Source organism: Typopeltis vanoorti, chromosome 6 (assembly GCF_054136105.1).
Source record: "Typopeltis vanoorti isolate ZY-2024b chromosome 6, IOZ_Tvanoo_1.0, whole genome shotgun sequence".
Classification (NCBI taxonomy): domain Eukaryota; kingdom Metazoa; phylum Arthropoda; class Arachnida; order Uropygi; family Thelyphonidae; genus Typopeltis; species Typopeltis vanoorti.
The window spans coordinates 72753963-72778083 of NC_143554.1; the positions used below are offsets into that span (position 1 = coordinate 72753963).

The window sequence follows — 24121 nt, forward strand, 5'->3', positions numbered from 1 at the left end:
GATTGCTGTTTTCAGTATACAGGAAAATCTATCACAAGTGGAAGATTCCAGCATGCTGCTTGACATGCTAAGTCCGACAACTTACGAATCTTGAGGTGTTATATTATTTATTTTAATACAATTTATTTTTCTCTAAAAACAAGTGGTATCCATATTGAAAATTTAAAAAAGTTTTCATAATTCTTAGAATTATTCATTAACAAAATGTTTAATTAAAAAAAGTAAATACCCCCATTCTAGAAAAATATCATTTTATTATGAAATAGTCTAAGTTATATGTACATTTGAAATGTTTATCATGTATCACATCACGTATCACAGGAATCTTCATTCACCTCTATATTTTCTGATGAACCAGAATCGGAAATTTCAACTGCAAATTGATTCACTGAGACGGTACTGTGTACAGTCTTCTGGACTAAAGAGGTTTCTAAAGTTTTCCGCTTACATATTTTCCTGCAAAACTTCTTCACTCTGACGAGTATCATAGTGACAAAAAGTACACAAAATACTACAGCAAAAATCATTGCAGTTACAGTCCAATACTCCAGCACTGAAATAAGGAATAAAAAAAGAACTATTAATAACTAGAACATCGAAGAATTTTATGAATATGTTTAAAAGAATGTCATTTTAGATCTAATTTTTCATATTTTAATTAGATCCTGTGATTGTACGTACCACAAGTTGAGACCGATTCATCAGAACGATCTCCACAGTTATTATGGCCATCACACCTCAGATCGTTCCAAATACATTTTCCATTCCCACAGCGAAACTTAAAGGCATCATTGCATTCACCTAAAAATAAAATAAAATCATTACTTCAATAATATATAGGAACATGACTCAATTATTTAACACTAAAATTATTTTGTTTATGACAAGCTAAGCTAACTTACATATCAAGTATAAAATTCGTCGTGATTTGATCTCCGTAATACAGGTAAATATCAACACCAGCGAATACTTTCTTAAATTTGGAAAATGATACTGGACAGACCAAGATGGATTTAATCTACTTGCTAATGTTGAATTCTTTTCTAATCAGCAAATGCTTGCTTAATACGTAGTTCGGATTTTTTTTTCTTCTTGGTTTTGATGGGTAATGAGGAATCCAATTGTGGTTCCTCATTACCCTTTAGGTGGAAGACGAATTTCATTACCTGATGAGACCAGATAGATATACAGGTTGGCTATAACTTCCCCTATTCAGAGCCTTATCCAGCAACATTACAAAAAACTTCTCACCAAATGTGGTAGGAAGGGTAATCAAGAAGTGAAAGAAGGATGAAGCAAAAAAAGTTTGAAAAATTGAAAATAGGAGGAACATTAACCGTTAAAATTGACGAACAGACAAATGAATAAAAAAAACTGAAAGATTAACTTTATGTCTTACACTTATGCTTATATAACATTTAATATCAATTTAATTTAGCAGATAATTACATTACTGTCATAAACCTATTGGACAACTCCAGCACATTGAGTTCACCGATGCAGAAGAGGACCTGGTTCTGTAGCCACCGTTCTCATGCACCAGACATTGCATCTTGGACCCAGCATTCTCAACAGCAGAACGTGACATGTCTGAAGGAATGTTCGTCACAGTCCGTGATACATCCCACGATAGTCGTTGACCTTCAGTTAACCCACAAGCAAAAATCGCATGGGTGATATCAGGGGAGCAACTGGAAAGAAGCGACTAATCACGCTTTCCTCTGTGAAGTGGTGTTGTAAAAGCTGCTGTTACAGTCGTGCAGTGTGTACAGTTGCTCCTCCATCTTGCATAAAAATGGTCTCGTTCAGATGTCTCCGTTGCTGAAGTTGAGAAACAACGAAATTATTCAGCATATCGCGATATTTCGTGCGGCAATGGAACAAGTTACTAGTCTTGTCAGAGTGATATCCTCAAAGAATGGTCCTACTATAAAATCTGCTGTGAAGACATGCCAAACGGTGATTTTCGGGAGTTCCTGGACCATGGGAGTGATTAGGAAGTCCAAATTCGACAATTTTAGGTGTTTACCGTAGCGTTCAGAAAAAATGCCCCTCATCTCCCCTACAAAATTTTTCAAGGCTAAACATCATCGACTTCCAATCTGACCAAAAACGTCAAAGCAAATGTCAGTCACTTATCATAATCATCGTGTAGCATCTGATCTTTTATGGCAGCGCTAAATTGCAGCGCTACTCAACTGGCACTGCTTCTGCCGGCAACATTTTCGTGTGATCTGTCGATAATCGTGGTGGAAATTTCTACAATTACACGTGGTGGCACTGGTTTCCGTCCTCTGCCAGGTCAAACCTCCAAAGATTCTGTTTCTTCAAACTTCCGAATCATCGATCAAACTGCTTTAGCTGACAGAGGACCTTTCTGCAAATTCTAAATTCACCAAGAGCGATTGATGCATTGCACTCATTAAGGTAAAATAACTTTATAAGTAACGAGTTAAAATGAAGCGCATGTTAAACATGATTATCAACAGAAATGGGTTTATGAAGTTGTCCCTTTACTTTATGTCTTCAGTAATTCTACCGGACATACTTTCAAGAATCATACGACAGCGATTAATTAGCATATTGGACCATTCTTCCTGTAGGCGTGTAATGAGGTCCTACAGTGGACGTCTATTGACCTCATTCGACGCTCAGGTTCATCGCAGAGATGTTCAGTAGGGTTGAGATCAGGGTTCTGCGAAGGCCAGTCAAGCATGGTGAGGTTCATGTCCACAAACCACACAGTTACAACAGCAGTTCTGTAGAAACACCACAAAGTAAGAAGCATTGCATTGTCCAGAATATTCAGATATCTTTTTGAATTCAATGTTTGTGACACCATAAACAAAGGTCTAAGGCGAAACTACGACCATACTATCACACCTCCACCTCCAAATTTCATAGCTCGGGTTACGCACGGGACAACTGCATACCCACACCCGTTCATCTGCTTGCCACAGGGTGTAGTTCGATCCATCGCTCCATAATACAATCTTCCAAGTCCCACCACTGAAAAGACGACACTGCATGTTGGTGCGAGTAATGCAGAGCTTGCATATTGCAGTCCTACCATGAAACCCATCTTGTGACCTTAGTTCTGAATGTTTTTGGGGGCAGATTCGTTTTCTAGTCGATGCTAGGAACTCGACAATCAACGTGTCAGCCAAAGAATGGCATTTGTTTTCGTATTATCCTTCGTAGCATCCTACAGTTACGTTCGGAAAGTGTGGTGGGTCATCCACTGTGGGTAGTACTTGCAGTTTATTCCCTGCGCTTCCATCTCGGTATGGCGTCACTAGTTGTTGATCTGGAATAGCTGAATTTGACAACAATTTGCCGAACAAATAGACCTGCAACATGGCCTCCTATGACAATGCTTCCTTCAAACATATTAGTTCCCTTCTCATAGCCATTTCAGTGGCATCGTGTATATATATATATATACACACACACAGACACACACACACACACACATATGTGTGCGCGTTTCACTTTACTTATTTTTATTATATACTTCAATACGTTGTTTTTTATGATTATATATATATAAAGTTTTTTTTACCTTGGGTATACAATACGTTAAAGATACCAAAGCAGTTTTATATAAACTTGGTTTTTAATCCTATTTCCCAAGTAAGCAAACAGACATGTAAGTCAAGTTTGCGCCTCAACGTAGTTCAAGTCTGAGGCAACTCGTGCCTCACATCCTGAGATTTTATTTAGTAAGGTGAAAGCACCTTGTGGCAACTTTTTTAGGTAAAATTTATAAGCTCTGCATTACTTTAACCTTGGCATTTTTAGGTCTGGCTCCCACTGACAAGACCTCAATAAAGGTCGAAACCGGTCTGGGTAGGGGTCCTTGCCTTTAATGCATAGTATCATATATCACCGCAAGGAAATGTGCATGTGCTTTGTATTAGAGGAAAATACTAAGAAAAGTGATCGCAGCTTATCCAACTTTATCACGAGTTGCCTCAGACTTGAACTACGTTCAGGCGCAAACGTGACTTACTTGTCTGTTTGCTTACTTGGGAAATAGGATTAAAAACCAAGTTTATATATATATATATATATATATAATATATATATATATATAAATTCTATATGAAAATAATCCAATTGCCACATGCTACAAACAACCAACACGTATTCTTACCTTTCCAATATACAGTGTAAGAAATCCTAAATCCAACCAGAAAACGCTCTTTCCCTGGCATCGTAGTGTATATAAGTTTCATGTCTTTGTCACTGTAATAAGATTTCCTTTCGTCCGAATAATATTCATAATCACAGTGGGTAGGACCAAACATGTCATCGATAATCTAAAAAAAGAAACAATTATGTTTAGGGATTTGCAAAAAGGTAATAAAAATTATGCCGAATCCTTTAGTATAGTTGTTGTTATTTTGTAATGCAATAAATACAAACTGAATATTAAAACTATCAAATACACGCATAAAACTAAATAGCGCTACCAACTGCAATTTAGGGAGTTTCAATAGAACCAAGGAGATTCAACGTCTGTCTGTCACTGAGAAAAGAAAAGTGATCGGAGCTTTAAAAAAATCAGAGTTTTTTACATGTTTAAAGCAAAAATTAATCGCATAATAAAAACTATCGCACTTTACACGAGGTCGAAAATATATTTTTGCTACTGGACTCCTGCGTATAAGTTGAATCAAATTTGAAGCAAGCTGATTTTAATTGTTCCAGAGAGCATAAATCTAATTTTCTTTTTACTTTGGTTGTTGGGTAGCGGTAGTTAAAACTACGTTGAAATAAAAATATTGAGATAGCACTACGTTTCTGAAAACTTTAAAGTTCTTACAACAGCATGCTGTGTTGAATTCATTGGTTTGTGAATTCAAAACAGGTATTTTTCTTCGGTTGAGATCGGGACTCTGAGCCGCCCAGCTAAGTTTCTTCACATCATTTTCCTAAAAGTATGTCGCAAAGGAGTGTCTACAATATGACAATGTGTGTTGTTATGTTGAATGAGACATGCGTCTATTCGTTAAAGGTAAAACAACATAGGAAATATTGCATTCTCTAGAAACTGCTCCAAACCAATAAAACTGCCATGATTCTTGCAGAAGTAGCAAAATAAGCAAAACGACCAAACACACTTAGTTAAGGATATCTTTCATTGGCCTTATTGTCTTACTTTCTTTGGCTATAATTAAAAACAATAAGAACCCGACAAGTATAGATTCCATTGGGACTATCTATATGGACTAATTTCAGTTAAGTAGACATATCGCAAACATGCTTATTTCAGAATTTCTTCCAAGAAAAATAGATTATGTTCATATGTTGTAAAAATATCATTTTTTGACAAATTATGTGGTTTTATTTTTCCACAGAGAAAAAAATTTTAATCGGAATTAAATGTTTATTTATTTATTTTTTGACCAGACGGATGGCTGATTTTTAATATACCGTATTACAAATTTATGTGTAAAATATTTTTAAAAAAATAAGATTTAAAAAATCTGTTTGATTTCAAAACCGTTTACTAAAAAATTAATAAATAAACTAGAGAAAATTTAATACCGAACACTTGGTTCGAGGCTAAAATCCTGAAAGGATAAAGGAATCCTGTTCTTAGTCAAAGCCATTGCAATCGATAAGCACTTTGTTTTTACATATAAAATAATAAGTACATATTTTATAAAACAAAAATTAAAAGAAAATAGTAATCTTCAACAATCCCCAAAAGTATAGCAACCTAAATTTTTGTGTTCATTTCTTAACGCATGCGCACATGGAAAACAATCATTCGTGATCTGCAATATTAAAAATAATAAATATATTATAATGAACACATTATAATTGCGTTACTTACTGTTAAGCTATCTCTACATCTGCTGACAAACTGTATTTTCATTATAGAGACTATCACTCCATATCCCTCAGGAGGATGGAGAATGAATGTACAATTCATCCCGCCAGTATATCTATCAAGAAATTGGGGTTTTATGATTCCTGCTGATTTTCGATAGTTTGCAGAGAGATTGTAGATAACCGGAACATCCCAAGAACCACATTTTTCCTCCAAATGCACTAAATGGAAAAAAACAGAGAAAATATTATTACACTCAGTAAAAACAAATCAGAAAATAACAGTTATGGTCATTATGAGATCAGATCATCATATTTAAAAAACACCATTGTTATTGATACAAACTTCATCTTTTCCTAGGAACAATAGCCTAACAATGATAATTTTAAATGAGAGGGAGCCGGTACCATTAAAGAAATTATTTTCTTGATTTTACTGGAGTTTTTTTAGCAAAATCTATAGGGGTTTCTGAGCTCATAATTATCAGTGAACTTTGCTTAAAGAAAAAAAAATATCTATCCACAATAATAGTATGTGCTACTTACCTTTGTCATATAGTGCACCTTTACATTGGCTACCTAGCAGGAGATAAAGAACAGCCCTTAAGAAAACCCAGTTTTGGAAATATAAGCCCATATTGGCATACACTACAGGAACGAAAAATTTACCACACTGACTGAAGACTGAAGTCTCAAAAGTGACTGGAATTTCTTTGTGTATTGTGAAGTCCCATGATTACCTTAAGTTCCCTCTTGTAGGACACACTATTGGTCAGTATTCCGGGTCATAAAACTCCCGAGGGGGAAATAATGAAAGAACAGCCAACAGAATCTGCACATGCGCTAGACTAACCAGCCAATCAGAAATGCCCTTATGTTTATGTATTCAAGGATTTTTGCTAATCCTTAAGATTAGCAAAAATAAAATTAGAATAAATAAAATAATTCAAGACGTTTGCTAATCCTTAAGTTTATATTAGTCAAGGATTAGCAAACGTCTGATTTTTTTTTTTTTTGATAATTCTTGATCATAATGCATTTCCCCATCTTCTCTAATGATGTCCTGGGATGGTTAATGGGTCCACGATTTTACATTTTATTTTATTTATGTAATTTCATTTCGTTCGCAACTAATAAATTGTGATAGGTAGTATAAAGCAGATATTCAGATAACAGTTTCTGTAGGGTGTGGTAAAGATTAAATCAATCTATTAGCAAAATATTGACCTGAATGTATCTCTTCAACAGAAACTCGTGAAGTACAGATTATTTTAACTGGATTATTACTTCGATTTTGGATAATTACACAATGATTTCACTAAAATGCGAATTTATAGTAGCTTGTCTCAGAGACTGCTAACATATCTCATCAGAAGATGGGTAATGGCTAATGGTCACTTTGGACAACTTTCCTAAGAAAATAAGGAATCGTTCTTGATGACATTGACGGGTCTCATTTCTGTTGGTCTTGATCGGAAATCATATTTTTAAAAGTTTTCTTTTTCACAAATGAGCCATTTCGTTTTTTGTATCTTCTTCAGTATTCATGTTGTCATTCTGAGATCCTTTAAGTTCGTTTTGTTGTACTTTTCCCATTCTTACAGACTGAATACGATCTGCAGTTGCACTAATGAACGATATACATTTTATGGTAAAATATTTCATGAATTCCGACTAAATGTCAAAGGTTATTCTTGCTGTCTTCCTTGAAAATAATTGTAATTATTAATTCTTTCCCAGTTTGAACATATATTGTACTTTATCAATTGTAACCCACTTTTTATTTGTGTTTGGTTGTTAAACCCACTTTTAATGCAATACCCTCTGACCCAAAGGCTTAAAATACAAATAATTCGAACCTACAACCCTCTTTAACCACCCGGAATCCTATAACTCAGTGACTTGTTTAAGTACACAATCCTTATACCCAAAACAAATTTTATAGCTGATTCTAAATGAAATCACTGCTACCACTTTCACTAATGCAGAAATTTTAACTCGAGAGCAAAGAATTCTTGTAATCTTGCATACATCCGGATGTATTTTTTATTTACCTCCCATTCTAAAATTTTCTCACAGACAGCTATATCACGTTTTTGTAATGAGATTGTTTGCTTAGTCTAATAAAAGGGAAAATTTTCGATGACGCCAATCCAACTCTTGAACAAAAAAAAATACCAGGAAATATCCCTATTTATTAATAATTATTCAATATTAATTTTAGATTATTTACTCCATTTCATGTTATTATTAGTTTGCTTCAATTTTATTTTTATTTTATAAAAATCATTTTCATTTCCCGTAATGCACTTAATCTTCAGTACGTTTTTTTTTATCTTTGTGGGAAGATAGTATTGAAACATTTCTGGATGTTATCTTTTTTCGATATTTCTAATAACATTTACAGTAGCTGTCTTGAATTCTGTCACTGATATGATAACCTTCTGTCCTAGATTGTGATCCTCTGTCATTCAAATTCCTCTCATTATGACTTTTATCAGTGAGATTACCTGAAAGACAATATAATAGTTTTTCAGTTAATCTCACTGACAAATTTTAAGGACAGCGTTACATGTCATATTCAAACCATCTATTCTGATATTGCCATGAACTTGTAGATACATCAAAAAGGTTGTGGATTATTTGCTTATGATGACGATTTTTCTTTTTCACTTAGAGTGAAATTCTTTTTTTTTCTTTTATTCATTATGCCCTTCATGTTCTGAACAAATGATATGCGATTTCATGCACTTTAAGTATGAATTATTCTTTAGTTTAGCTGATTTTTTATAACGTATGGTATCTAACAATGATATCACTTGCGATACACATTAGCTATGTTATTCTTGTATGTAAATCAGAGTTTACTTTAAACAATTATAACTATTTTATACAAGATGTAGGTCACTGTAAAGAGATGGCCTATTTCTAAGGGAAATAGTTGATCGCTGAATGTGTAAATGTGCTTCAAAATTATATCAAATACAATATGGCAATGAGGAATCATTGATAAACAATCTCATTTATTCATAATCTGCAAATCACATGAAAAAAAAAGGCTTCACGAACTAATACAATAAAAGTAAGGTTATCCGGTGGTTTTTATTGCACTTAAATCCATTAACACTCAAATCAGCAACTCCGATATGGACAGACATTTGGTTTAAGGAAGTCGGCAAGTGTTGGAATTGGTCATGTTTTTTAGAGACACCTCAACAGGGAGAGTCCCATACGAAGGATTGTGTCGACTCATATGGAGGTTACATTTCGTAGTAACACCGTGACCTGGGGTGTCTATGTCTACGCACCCTCCGAAAGTCAAACGTGGTCCTCTTGTCTTTTTTCTTTTATTTTTTTGTATCCGAAACATTCCAAGGACTATCCCAATAATAAGAATTATTCCGAATGAGATGCCAGCAGCCAATTCTCCGACATTCCTATATTCGATTACTGTCAAAGAAAAAAAAAATCATTAAATGAAACATTCTTATAAGTCAGTAGTGAGAAAGAAATTGAAACACACACACACACACACACACACACACACACACACACACACACACACACACACTAATACGCATGAATTGCAAATTCTTAAATGAATAGATAAATAATTTATAGACCCACCCATGTTTTAATATACAATAGGATTACAACCTATCGTTAGTGGAAATCATATAACCAAAAAAGAAATTTATTTTATATTTTATTGTAATTATATATGAAAATTATTATATACGTTTTACATATTTATTTTTATTTCTAAAATTATTTATCAATAAAATAAAACTAAATATTTTTTATTAATTATTTAACGTTTAGCAAATTGAATAACTAATACCCTTTTATAAAGTTTATATACATAATTTTATAAGGATCTGAGGTGGTTGATTTTGTTGGCAAACGTTTTATGGTTTGTTCAGTCTTGTACGATAAATAAGATTGATAGAATATAGTTTACAATCTTGTAAAGATTGAAAACCACATTCTATCAATAAAATAAAATAATTCAATATAATAAAATAAAACTAAACATTTTTTATTAATTATTTAACGTTTAGTAAATTGAATAAGGACATGACACCATGCACGAAGCAGGAGTTGGCTTCCTTCTTAGTAAAAGAGCTCGAGAGGCACTGTTAGGCTACAAACCAGTTAATGAACGAATCATAGTAACAAGATTTCAGGCAAAACCATTCAACATATCAATAGTCCAGATATATGCACCCACATCTGACAGCACAGATGAGGATATTGACTTATTCTACAAAGATCTGATAGAGACAATAGAAACAATACCAAAGCAAGATGTGCTAATTATTGAAGGAGATTGGAATGCCAAAGTTGGAATAGATAATGATGGTTGGGAAAGAGTCATGGGAAAATATGGTTTTGGAGAAAGAAATGAACGAGGTGAAAAATTGGTAGAATTTGCTGTGGACCACAAGATGATGATCTGTAACACAAGACTCCAACAAAAAGAGTGTAGAAAATGGACGTGATGATCAAATGATGGGAAAACCAAAAACATGATTTATATGATTATGATTAAAAGAAGATGGATAACATCAGTACAGCAATGTCGAACTTTTCAAGGAGCGGATATAGACTCGGACCATAGTTTAGTGATTGCAAACATCAAGATGAAACTGAAAAAGAAATATAAACCCCAACATCAGAATAGAAGAGACACATCACGAATAAGTGAAGCAGAAATAGGAAGAAGGTACAGAGCAGTGTTAGAAGAGAAACTTAAAAGTGTGTAGAAAGAAAAAAAAACTCGAATTCAAGAGTGAAAAGAGTAGTGAAGGCGATAGAAGATGCAATTGAAGAAACAGTACCAGAAGAAGAGAAGATCAAGAAGAAATGGATTACACAAGAAACACTGAAGTTAGTACAGGAGAAAAGAATGTTGAAGATAAGAAGGGCTACATCAGAACAAATAGAAGAGCAATATAGAAGAAAGTGTAATGAGGTGAAAAAAGCAGTCAGAATGGATAAAATGAAATGGTTAGAAGCCCAATGCAACAATATAGAACAGTACTATGGAGAGCATAAAACAAGGGAGGTATACAAAATCATCAGAACCATTAATAGAAAGTGGCAACCAAAACAGACCACAATTAAAGATGAAAAAGGCAAAGTATTGATGAATAAAGAAAAAATTGCACAGCGGTGGACAAGATACTGTGGTGAGCTATATGAAGAAAAACTAGATTCAGATAGCATTGGGAAACTGACTGAAGAATTGAAGCAAATATCACCACCAGGTAATGAGCATGATATGGACATTTTAAGAGGAGAGGTAGAAAAAGCAATAGGACGGCTAAAACACACAACAAGAGTCCTGGTAACGATAACATTACTGGAGAAATGATTAAATATGGTGGTGAAAGTATGGTTACAGAAATGAACCAACTATGTAATATGGTATGGAAAGAAGGTAAAATGCCAGAGGAGTGGGTGAAATCAATATTAATGACACTATACAAGAAAGGAAATAAGCTAGAATGTAAAAATTATAGAACAATTGCCTTGATAAGTCACCTTGGTAAAGTGATAATGATCATATTGACAGAAAGATTGAGAACACAATTGGAAGCATACCTTGCAGACGAGCAAGCAGGATTTAGGGAGGATAGAACTACAATTCAACAGATTTTGACAATGAGGTTAATAGCAGAGAAAGCTAGGGAAAAAAACAAAACCATATATACTTGCTTTGTTGATTTTCAGAAAGCATTTGACAGTATTGACCAGAAAGTGATATTAGCAGTTCTGGAATCCTATGGAATTGATAAAAACTAATAGCTATATTAAAAAAATGTTTATCAGAATGCAGTTGCAACAGTTAGAATAGGTGATGATTTGGGGAAATGGTTTAAAACAAGCAGAGGTACTAGACAGGGAGACCCAATATCACCAAACATTTTCATCGCACATTTAGAAAGAGCAATGGACAAATTGAAGGAAGATGCCAAAGGAATATCTGTACGCGGAATGAGAATTAACAATCTGAGATTTGTAGATGACATTGTTATTATTGCAGAAGATGAAAGAGAACTACAAAAAACACTGCAACTGTTAAATGAGGAAGGGAAGAGATTTGGACTTGTTATGAACTTGGAAAAAACAAAGACAATGGTATTTGGTGAGAAGAACATGAAACAAAAGATACAAGTGCATGGAATTGATATAGAAAATGTAGAACAATTCACATATTTGGGAAGTAAACTGACATTATGACTTGGACTGTAAAAAAGAAATAAAGATCAGGATTGCAAAAGGAAGAACAAATCTGAAGGCCATGGATAACATCTGGAAAAGTAAAATGATCGGTCTGCAAACAAAACTAAGAGTATTGGAAACATGCATCTTCAGCGGTGTACTGTACGGATCTGAAACGTGGGTAATAAATAAAGAATCAAGAAAAAGAATTTTGGCATTTGAAAGAACTTGTTACAGGAAGATTCTAAGAATAGGATGGGTTTAGAAAATCACCACTGAAGAGCGCTATCAGAAGATACAACCAAACGAGAATCTAATGCAGAAGATTATAAAACGGAAGCTGCAATTATTTGGACATATCTGTAGAATGAGTGAAGACCGGAAGATAAAGACATTTATGTTTGGTATTTTGGATGGTTTAAACAGAACAGGAAGACCATACAGAGAATGGATAGACGATATAAAAGAGTGGTGGGGAATGGGTGTACAAAAACTGCGACACTGTGCATTGGACAAAGAAACGTGGAAGAAGATAGTGAAACAGGCATCAGACATCAACGGGCAGTGAGCCCATGGTTCGTGATGATGATGATGAAATTGAATAACTAATATAAAGATTGAAAACCATATTCTATCAATAAAATAAAATAATAAAATAATTTAATATGATAAAATAAAACTAAACAGTTTTTATTAATTATTTATTTAACCTTTAGCAAATTGAATAACTAATACATCTTTATATAATAAAATAAAATAAAACTTTTTTTTTATTAATTATTTAACGTTTAACAAATTGAATAACTAATACACCTTTAATCGTCTCACCATAAAACTTATTTTACGTTAAAATTTCTCTTAAAAATCTCGCTAATGATTAAGTGAATCAGTCTCACTTACTACATGTCTCTGTAGATTCGTCGGAAAGATCACCGCAGTTGTTATGGCCATCACATTTCAGATCGCTCCAAATGCAATTCCCATTGTTACATCGAAAGTTGTAGGCGTTATTGCAGCGACCTGGAAAACCATACAACTGCAATGTGGTTAACATATTAAAAGCAAGAATGTTTTAAAAAGTGAAATAAAATGCATTTAGAAGTTACAAAAAAAAAAGACCATAAATTCATAAAGAACCATAAATTCATCTCTCTCTCTTTTTTCTTTTTTTTTTGCAATAATCTCTTTTAAACAAGTCAAAATGTTTCAGTTGGCATAAATGAGATACTGAAATGGAACATATTATGGATCCATCCATATTTTATAGCCAAGTATAGAAAGAAATTTAAAATTGTCGAAATTTACTAGAGCGCTTATGATATATAATCTTAAAAATATAATCTTGGAAAATAGAACCTTAAGAAACCTTTTAATTTCTGATTGGTGTCTGGTGAGGACCAATTGGAACAGCTCTCATTTGAGTGAAATCTAATCTAAACACTAATAAAATACGAATATTCAAGCTCCTCATTGCAATACAAGGCTGCTCCACAAAGGTTATATTTTCATAAACTCTCTGATAATCGAAACTTTTAAGTTTATTTCTATATTTGACTATAAAACATGAATGTATTCATAATATTCTTTATTTTTTATCTCCATTTTAAGTTTCGTGATAATTTATAATTATATATAGAAATATTTCAATTTAATACTTTACCTGATATTATACTTTACCATACCGTAACGTATGCAATATAGATCGATTGTATGTGAATAATTTAAAATCATCACTCTGTAAATAGCATATGCCAATTAGAAAATTAAAAAAAAAAGAAAAGAAAAGATTTTGCATGGTCCACTTTACAATAAGAATCTACCTAGATACATTCAAATATTTGCTTACCTTTCCGATACACAGTATATGAGAGCTGAAATCCAGTGGTTTCAAAGTGTATTCCACCTGGTCCTGTAGAGTAGATTAATGTGATATTGTTGTTGCTGTAGTGTGATGGTCGTTCATCACGATAATATATAACCCCGCGATAAGTAGTTTTGTTCCTGCCGTTGACAATCTGCAGAAAAATAGAAAATAATTGAATAAATATTTTGATTTTTTTGTAAAGTACAATAAACATTTCGGTATCAGAGATAAATTAAAAGCTTTAATATCTTATTTTAGAAAATTCGAATAAAAAATAAATTCTTTGTGTCTGTGTGTCGCAATTTACGTCTATGCAAAAGGAACAAAAAATATCTGACAATACATTGGTTGTCCAAGCAGTTTTAACACGAGCATGGCGATATGAAGCTCAATCAAGGACTTGAGCCATCACTTACAACATTTGAATTGCGAGTATTCTACCATTTAAAGTAACAGACATTTCAAAACCATAGAGCATTGTTGATTATCTGTACATTTCCTACGGAACCCCTTACATACGACAGCATCTGGGATTGCCTGTTAAAAACTGTTAGGCCTAGTTTATTACTTAATAATAGTAAGTGCAATAAAAAATAGTTGGAACCAAAAAAATTTCTCCTGTTCTTTCTTGAGATTCTTTCTCAGCAAAAGAATTAGCGAAAAATGTACTCAGAAGGGCGGAAAGTGTAATACGACCCATACATTATTGAGATATGTGCAATTTTGGTGTATGCAAAATATAGTGTTGTCTCAATACAGATGTCAACGTAGTGTTGGCTAGGTTCGAGCGAAAAACTAGTGGATCCATTTCTATGCCTGTATTTCATCTGCTATTATTTCCATGGATATCGTGATTAAAATCCTAGAATCTCCGTAACTTGATCAGTATATAGTCGAATTCCTTTGGTCGGAAAGACCTGGATTGGATTCTCAGGGCAAGATGGGGGGGGGGGGACTTTATCAGTATTAACTAAAGGTGAATTAACTGTCTTATAGGAAGGTGAAGGGATGTTTTCTACAGGAACGTTTGATCAGTACTTCATCTAGGATGCTGGACTCTCCCATACTCTAACAACAACTTTCCAATTTAATGAATAATTTGGCACATATAAGTTGAGTTTTCTCTTCCAGAAGTCACTTGAATTTTTAATCCTGAAATGCAGAAAAATTCACCATACCTGATATCTATGGAAATAATACCAGTTCAGGTTAAGTCTATGACATAGCGATAGTTGGTTACTGTATTCTTGTGTTACCTTTCATCTACCACATTGGCAAGAAATGCACTCACCTACCTACGTTGATGAAAAGGAAAGCACACCACAGCGCTTGACCGCACGAAGGAAGATTTTGTTTCGAATCTAGTCGGCGACTAGAAGAAATTTTTCTAAGTCGTTTTTTTTTTTTTTTTTCGAGCGGTTCCCGAGTGAGTCGATCTCTGGCACGGGCAAGCGGGTTTTTTTCTCCCGGAAACACTGGTCGTCCCATAAACTCAAGAAAATCGACCATAGAACGCACATTATTTCAGACATTAAATATATTGTGTTAGAGTTAGGGACTACGAAATGGTGGTCCCTAAGCCGTCTCTCTTCACTGCGTTCTGCTTAATTAGTGATAACCTTGGGCCCAGCTGTCTCTGATTGAGTACCAGTGGAGATTGAACTGCCCACTCAGTCTTCAAAAGTTAGATAGGGCTGAAACGGCCTCGCCTATTCCCTAAACGGGAGTAAAAAGGCGTTAGCTGGTTTTTTTTACTGATTTACGAAAACATTTTTATTATTAATAATCCTATTATTGCTTAAAAATATATACTGAAAGTTTACAAAAATCATTATAAGCAGAAAAGACAATTTTTAAGATATTGTACATGGTTAAAGAAGTTATATACTCTTCGATAAACTCGACTATATTTTGAATATATATGAAAGCAATTAGCAGGCATTTAAACCTGCTAAGTGTTAAAGGGAAAAATACCAAATGTCTGGCCAAAGAGCATAACAATACCACCAATCTTTAAGAAAGATCGGTGGTATTGTTAAATACCACCGATCTTTCTTAAAGTTAAATGACAATACAAATCCAAAGAACTACAAAGGAATAAACCTGATTTGCATAACATTAAAAGTATACACAAAAATAATTGGAAATATTATAAATAATTTGATTTAATTATCTAATGAGAAACAAGGATTTAGGGAAAATAAATCGATAACAGATGCAATATTTATATTGCATCTGTTATATACAATACTTATATTGTCTGTTCTGGGGGACGAAAAACCCGAGTTTCCGGATGGAAAAACACTCTACCTACGTATGAGACCGGCTAACTCACCTTTGGTCGAAAGAGACCAGGTTCCACACGTCACTGACGGGAATCGAACCAAGGTCTTTCCGACCAAGGGCCATTTTGTCTACACCGACTAAACTACGGAGGCTCGAGAAACTAAAATAACCAAAAAAAATTAGACAAAGTGATTCATTCACTCTGATCTTATTCAACTTAGTGACGGATGAAATAATAAAAGAATTAAAAAAAATGGAAAAGTGTGGAAAGTAAATGAAAAATGGAAAATAATTGAATATAGAAATGATGTAATATTATTAGAAGAAAATGAAGACGACTTGCAAATATTATGAGATATATTCAATAATGTAGTAGGAAAAAATATATTAAAGGGAAAATAAAGAGGAAAAATATATTTGGAATTATCGGACATATTATCCGGAATCTTCTATTGTAATATGAAATATTAGTTTTTTGGAAGAATTACAATGTGTTTAGTTAGTTTGCTATAAATTATGAATAATACTTTTATTTAAGCTCTTTTATTAATAATAATAATAATAATAATAATAATAATAATAATAATAATAATAATAATAATAATAATAATAATAATAATAATAATAATAATAATAATAATAATAATAATAATATGTGCGTGCGCGTGAGAATTTCTCAATCAACGGCTGCAGTGGAAATCAAGCCAATTAAACATAGATTTGATTTCATATCTTCCCAACACAGCAAAACCAATAAATAATAACTGGTGTCATCCTCAGATAAGCTCACAAATAAGCGTCGAGGATGAAAGCTGAGAAAATACATCTCATCTCATCTCATCCAAGGAAAAAATAATAATAAAAATAAATAAATAAATAACAAAAATAATAAATATATCATATGTAATCAAATGCATGAAATGTACGTATCACATGTAAACAAATGTATGTAATGTTGTATCATATGTAATGATAAGTATGTAATGTATGTATGTATCATACGTCATAAATTATTATAATTATTATTGCGAAAAAAATTATTATTATTATTATCAGAATACATGAATGTATCAAATGTATAGAAATGTATGTAATGTTGTATCATACATAAACAAATGTAAGTACTGTAATGTTGTTTCATATGAAAACAAATATATGTAAAGTTGTATCATATGTAATCAAAACTATATAATGTATGTATCATATATAATAAATTATTATTATTAAAATAAATAAATAAATTATCATTAATACATTATACAGGGGAAAAAAAGAAAAGAAATAAAAAAACCTGTACGAAGTTCACTGTTAGAAAAGAAAAAAAAACAGAACTAAACCTGTTGTAAATAGGTAATCATAATATTAATTAAAAAAAGGATTGAATGTTTTTAAAAGAAAAATACGTAATGTAATCAAGTATGTATCATATGTAATCAAATGCATGTAATGTATGTATCATATGTAATAAAAAATATATTATTATTAAAAAATAAATAAATAAAAATTATTATTATTATTATTATTATTATTATTATTATTATTATTATTATTATTATTATTATTATTATTATTATTATATTGGAACAATGAATAGGTAAATGGAGATGACTTTTATGTAAGTGGAAAAACGACCAGTGGCGCATTGGGAGATTGATTTGGTTCTGTGAATAAGATATATTTTGTAGTGTCATTGATATGAATATTCTAGAGTCTATTTCTTTAGTCAAAAGACTAAAGAAGTGGTCTTACTGTTTGAGGTTGGCAGACAAACTTCGTTGTGCTCTGGTTTCAGAGTAATCGTTTCGACAAACTATGTGCCAGGGACAAATGTAAATTGTGTGGATATCTTGGATCGCTGTTCCGACGAACAGCGATCCAAGATACCCAGAGTGCTTTAAAGATAAGAAATTAGCTATGCGAATTGGATTTTAAGACCAATGTGTGTGTGTGTGTGTGTGTGTGTGTGTGTGTGTGTGTGTGTGTGTGTGTGTGTGTGTGTGTGTGTGTGTGTGTGTGTGTGTGTGTGTGTGTGTGTGTGTGTGTGTGTGTGTGTGTGGACCTATACTAACTTCACAAAAGTACATCTGCAATCCCGTATACCTGCAATCTATCTACATATAGAAACAATCTCCTGTATTTTGAGTAAATGTTAAACATGAAGATCATATGCTGTGTTGTAGGTTAACACAAGCAAAAATTACTACTTCACCGTCAAGTTATCCCAGTGTGCAGCAAAGTCAATTTCCTTAACCGCCACCACTATTCCATAACCTTCTGGAGGACGCAGAATAAAAGTGCAGTTTACGCCTCCATAATACAAATCTAGATGTTCAGGTTTTATAATTCCCATCGAGTTGCGTTGTTGAAAATTGAGATTGTAGATGACAGGAGATTTCTGCGACTCACATTTATGGTCCAAGTAAACTAAAAGAAACAAAGAAAAAAAAGTCAATTAAAAATATAGGATATAATACAGTAATAATAATAATAATGAGTAACAATAATAATAATACATCGCGAAATCAAAGGAATACTTATTTGATTAATGGTTATGACAAAATATTTTTTGCCATAATCATTATTGGAAAGCACAGGAATCATGAATGCCAGTTCAGTGGAGCAGCCATTGAAGTACTTGTGCAAGACGCTTTAAGGCTGAAACGCCACCGTCTGGTAGATCTTAGTCAATGTGAGCAGTTAGAGTCGGATCATTGACCAATCTCATGAAAATTCTTAAAATTTTCCTTAAGAATGTTTAGGACAGTCCTTGTTCATCCCAAGTATAAAAAATAGTGTTATAAGATTGAATGGATTTGAGATTTGCACTAAGACAGTATCGCAAACGCAAAAGAATTATTAGAAAGGTTTGTAGAAGCTGAGGAAATCAAATGATATGTTGTAAGTAAGATTAAAGATTGGAATTAAATGTCAGTCCAAGGAGAGAGAAAGAGCGTCATCTGTTCCTTTCTGGAGATGTGTATTCACCTTCCTCTGTCCCTGAAGATCATTTTGGTAGCGCTGAAGTTGGTTAGATTTTCCGCATCCATTTAAGCCTCTACCATATGAGGCATTTTGTATGTGTGTAAGTTAAGAATTAGATAATCCAGAATACAAATATATGAAAATTTTTCAAGCCACTTCAGGCTTCCAATAAGCAGGGTAGGGGATGTTGCCTTCACCGATCGAATTCATCTCTTGGTTCAAGATCAGATAATCACTTGGCTAGTTTGGTCAGTTTAAGGTACTGCTTGTAGATCTTAAAACTTGGAATTTTTGACCGTATGAAGTTTGTCCAATTGAGTACGAGGAGTAGAGTGTACTACAATCGTAAACTATGGATGGGATCATTGATCAGTGAGAGAAGAACATTTATATATAATAGAAATAAACAATAACAATTTATTGAGCAGGAGCGATTTTAAACTCTATTAATTGCTCTTGAAATGTCAACAGCACAGATTTCTTCAAACTTTTGCATGGCATATTCTGATGATGATATTTAGGAGATCTGCCGTGGATGTAGAGTGGTGAAATCCATCCTAGTGGTTGTGATTAACTGATGGGTTTCCGGGTAGCGAAGAAGTTGAATGTTGATGAGGTGAAGTGAATGATCAGTCATTTGTCGGCAAACTCTTATCTGCCTATATGGAATAGGGTGAATATAGAACTTGCTATTGAGATAAATGTCAACTTATAAAGGTATACAGAGACAATATAGGACAGGCTTTAGTTCTGAAGCGCATTTGAATACAATTGCAGAATATATGACTACTACCAGAAAATCGTTTGGAATTTAGATTATTCACGATGTCTTTCATTAGAAAGGCCACAAAGAGGATTGATTTTCCTCAGTCGTTTATGCAAGAATTAGAGGAGGACCAGAATAATGCCAGAAGACATTGTTATCTCAGTGTTAGAGCAGTGCCATCTGGATAACAAAGAGATAAAAGCACACAAATGAGCAGAAGTAACGCCCGATTGTCTTTCCATGGAGAACAGAAGACACGGCTGACATGTTTAAGATAGGTAAGGCTTATTTGGATTTAATATAAAATCCTTTAGTGGTTGTCCATTCCATTTCTTCGAGTATCATGGGATGGTGTGAGCATGTACTGCAGAGCAATACAGATCCAAAAGTTTTGAATCAAAGACAAAAACAAGGTTTGCGACCTATTCTGAAATATCCTGTACGGTCTTGCAGAATGTAAATATGCAAATGAAATTAATTGTCCATTAAATCTTTGCAGGCGTTACTACTTTTTCCTCCACTGTTGCATTACAATTACACCAGTTTCCAGCACCATTCCACTTTAAATAACTTTACACCATGGGAAAAGTGTACTTCAAGCAGTACTTCCACCTTTGTAAAAATACATTCCCCAGGAGGTAGCTGCAACGTCTTTACTTGTACGCTATTGTGTTTTGCTATAATTTTGTACAATCTTGCTGTATCTGGTACGTTTTGCTACGTCATCACATAAAAGATTTCCATACTTTCTTTTTTCAAACTTGGAATTTTCTTTTTTGTATTACCTTTTTGGAAGCTAAATGATCCTCTTAATCAGCATGCAATCATCAATCACGACCAGCCGTCTCCGTGATAATTATTATTACGTTCTTGTGAATAAAAACATAACCGTTTATTTTATTTATATTGCATAATCCTGAGACCAACCAGGCAAATTTGTTTTACTGATGGTTGATCGGTTTTGAGGGATAAAGAACCCAAAGGAAGAAGAACTCGAAATTCCCGATTAAGCCTTTTTACCTTCCACTTTCAGTTGAAATGACCTTCTAAAAATTTCTCCTATCTTAGAGGGATTTGAACCTTGGTCTTACCGACTAATGCCCACAATGGTGCCATAAAATAGTCAGAAGATAGATAAAGACGAAGTTTAAAAAAAAAAGTTTAAGTTACACAGAAGCTTAACTCATTCGTCGACTTCTGGCGATTGTTGTGCGGATGAAACATGCCAATTGGGAATGGATAGGGAAAGACAACGCAGGAGAGAATGGAACACACACAAAAAAAGTTTCGTATTGTCGCCACCATGATGGAAAAGTGTTGCTGTTATTAATCCTCAACAGTATAAAGGGTTCAAATGATCAAAAGAACGCCGGATCTACAAAAAAATCTGAGAGAGACAGAGACCAACTTTTATTGTCTCTATTAAAAGGTTTGTAAAATTTATTTTTTAAAAGCATAAATGTTTTGTACTTCAAGAAAAGAAAAATATGTAAAACATCATACGAAATTTTATTTTCTATTAATAAAAAATCAGTAAAATATATTAAAGTCCTTCGAAATTTTACTTTGCGGGCTTCCTGATTAGCAAATAAAAAAACGATGAACAAATCTATGATTTGTTCATCGTTTATTTTATGCGCTCTTTCGTTTTCGATGGCAAAAATTGCTAAGTTTGATAAGAGTTTGTGTCATACATCGTAAATAATTTTTTATAAGTTTCACTTTAATGAATCTTCGCTCGGAACTTGTGGATGTTGTTGGTAGCGTAGAGTAAATTCTCAATGCAAAGCAAAGACTTGAGAACTCATTCTGCCGGTTATTTTTATGTATTTGCTGCCGAAGATAGAAAGCAGCTGACTTTTATACTGTCGAATAGAAACACGACGAGGTTCTTGACAGGAATTTGCTAAAGTTAGGTCTCGAGAATATTTTAGTACTAGATCTGTTCTATGTCTTGGTAAATCCATATTGAGAGTGGCAATCCACACCGGTTATTTTTAATTAATTAATAGGCCTCGGAGCTGTGAAGAAGTTCGCTGTTCATATCTTTGATTCCAGAGAACCAAAGTGAGAGCGCTGAAATGGTAATTTGATGAATTACTTGGCCACCCTTTGTTATATTAAGTAAATCTATTTAATGTTGCATGTGAGAAAATAACATGTGGCAATTAATTTTTGGAGCAAATTATCATCACAGTAGTGCAGGTGTAAGTAGAGCGCTTGTTAATGTCGTAGGTATTCAAAATTCTTGTGATGTCGTTCTGGCGAATGAGCAGAGGAGGAAGGCGTCACAAGTGGAGATGGATGAAACCTGGTCTTCAAATATTCTTTGGTGTTATAGAAAATATTTTCATACACATAACAATTTAGAACACCAGTATTTGTTGCCTTCAGGGAATAGATTCACTACAGATGACATATGAAGTTCCGCTAAAGGTTTTGATCAGTTCAACTACAACTTTCATTCGCAGGTTCATTTTTTTTAAGAAAATCATCTCGACGATCCTTCAAGCATGTCTGATTATGGTCAGAGACATAATGAGACATGCTTGAGACAAAAACCATTGTAATTCTCGAACCGCAGCAGCAAAGATATCTTTGGACTTCAGAGTAGTCATTTCATCTTCAATATCTTCGATTCCCCGTGATTTTGAGTTATGATGTTCTCTTAATGACATTAAAACGTTGGAAACTTAACTGACCTAAACACAGCATCATTTAAATGTAGAAAGGTTGTAAAAGTATAATAATATTAGTACCGTGAGTGAGCTGGGAATTTTTTGTTATTATTTGCTTATTTTTGTGTTTTACATAGTCCATAAACCCTGTTCTAGAGAGCTAGCATGGAGCTTTTTCAAGTCACACCAGCTCTTCAATAAGCAGACATCTTTACCGGGGTTCGAACCCGCGACGTATTCTTTAGAGAGCAGATACCCTAACCACTCTACCAACCAGACTGCATAGGCGATGTTTCAGAATTTTAGAAGACATCTTAAATTATTTAAAGTATTCACTTACATATTATAAGAAAATTTTAAGTTGCAATGTTCAGTTTTAAGTATCAAATAATGATAAAAATTAAAAAAATTAAATGTGAAAAAATATTGTTTATTATCGATAAAATTATACAATTTGGTATAATTCAAAATTACTTAAAAATGAAATATTTCTTGTTTTGTTTCATGAAAAAAATATTGTTTATTATCACCGATAAAATTATACAGTTTATTCAAAATTGCTTAAAAATAAAATCCATTATCATAATCCCATAACGTTCTAAAATAAAAACTATAACAAATGTTGTCTTTAATTGTAATGTCCAAATATTTAAAGAGACGGAGTAAACACGATAAGCACTACGAACACTCTACTACTGGCATTACGCTAAGAGCTCGTATCTCACTATGACGTGCATATGCTTGCGCGCGTAGCACTATGACACTGTGGTAAACACAGTGCTGCTAGCGTCCTTCGCCCTCCTAAGTGCTACAAGATGGTTTTTTATTATTTTTTATACAAAATAAGAGAATTGTATGGGATTGTTGATGATAAAATTACAAGCAAATATAAATAAATTAATAAATATATTTATATATCGAGAAAAATTGGGGATGCTGCAGTTCCGCAGTGCCTATGCACGAGTCTCCCCTGGCATTGTTCTTTCTGAGAAAAATTTTTATAGATAAGAAAAAAATTCACAAACCCTATGTACGCTCTTTCAGTTTTTCTTTCGTTGAATAAATACACTTCTTTTATCACTCACCTTCAGGGTAAATGACACCTTCACACACACCATTGAGAATCACAAAAATAATCCACCACAAGGAAGCTAAAGGCTTGACAACATTTGATGACATATTTCAACACAAATATAAGAAATTGTACTTCATATTCTGTTTTCTATGGCCATCTACATTTCTCTCTTTAACATGAACTGTTTTACTATTCTAGATGCTAAAAACGTCATTCGACACGATAATAAAAGAGGTGGTTTAGGACTAATACGCATGCGCCGCTTATCTACAGTTTAACATGCACTTTAACCCCTACTTTAATCATCTTCAAAAACAAAACCAATACTAAACGCGAAATAGCTTTAGGCTAGTTAATTATACTCCTATCTTAGACAAATATCAGAAGTAATTTCATACTTG

General features: G+C 33.3%; 2 protein-coding genes across 3 annotated transcripts; both read right to left on the bottom strand.

Moving 5' to 3' along the window:
• Window positions 1-308: 308 nt before the first annotated feature.
• Window positions 309-7066, bottom strand: LOC150105556 (uncharacterized). Its single transcript, XM_090393981.1, has 4 exons — window positions 5846-7066; window positions 4157-4322; window positions 682-801; window positions 309-553 (listed from the first exon to the last, which is right to left on the bottom strand). Exons 1-4 carry the CDS (start codon window positions 5942-5944, stop codon window positions 309-311), a joined length of 630 nt encoding a protein of 209 aa, XP_090250107.1. The 5' UTR covers window positions 5945-7066.
• A 1765-nt stretch (window positions 7067-8831) lies between these two features.
• Window positions 8832-23902, bottom strand: LOC150105557 (low-density lipoprotein receptor-related protein 12-like). 2 transcript variants are annotated; one of them, XM_090394900.1, is made up of 5 exons: window positions 23731-23902; window positions 18429-18643; window positions 13916-14084; window positions 12970-13089; window positions 8832-9291 (listed from the first exon to the last, which is right to left on the bottom strand). In XM_090394900.1, the coding sequence occupies exons 1-5, from the start codon at window positions 23822-23824 to the stop codon at window positions 9005-9007; spliced, it is 885 nt and encodes a 294-aa protein (XP_090251026.1). In that variant the 5' UTR covers window positions 23825-23902; the 3' UTR covers window positions 8832-9004. The 2 variants fall into 2 exon arrangements, with proteins under 2 accessions (XP_090251026.1, XP_090251027.1); XM_090394901.1 differs by having other exon boundaries at window positions 23671-23800.
• Between the last annotated feature and the right edge of the window lie 219 nt (window positions 23903-24121).

Bases quoted from the DNA above. Each gene is read 5' to 3' on its own strand.
- LOC150105556 (XM_090393981.1), bottom strand. From the start codon at position 5,944: ATGAATTGTACATTCATTCTCCATCCTCCTGAGGGATATGGAGTGATA. The intron at 802-4,156 runs GTAAGAATACGT...TTTTATTTTTAG, and splicing joins TTACACTGTATATTGGAAAG to GTGAATGCAATGATGCCTTT. The intron at 554-681 runs GTACGTACAATC...TCCTTATTTCAG, and splicing joins TGAATCGGTCTCAACTTGTG to TGCTGGAGTATTGGACTGTA.
- LOC150105557 (XM_090394900.1), bottom strand. From the start codon at position 23,824: ATGTCATCAAATGTTGTCAAGCCTTTAGCTTCCTTGTGGTGGATTATT. The intron at 18,644-23,730 runs GTGAGTGATAAA...TGTTTCTTTTAG, and splicing joins AGGTGTCATTTACCCTGAAG to TTTACTTGGACCATAAATGT. The intron at 13,090-13,915 runs GTAAGCAAATAT...ATGGTTTTCCAG, and splicing joins ATATACTGTGTATCGGAAAG to GTCGCTGCAATAACGCCTAC.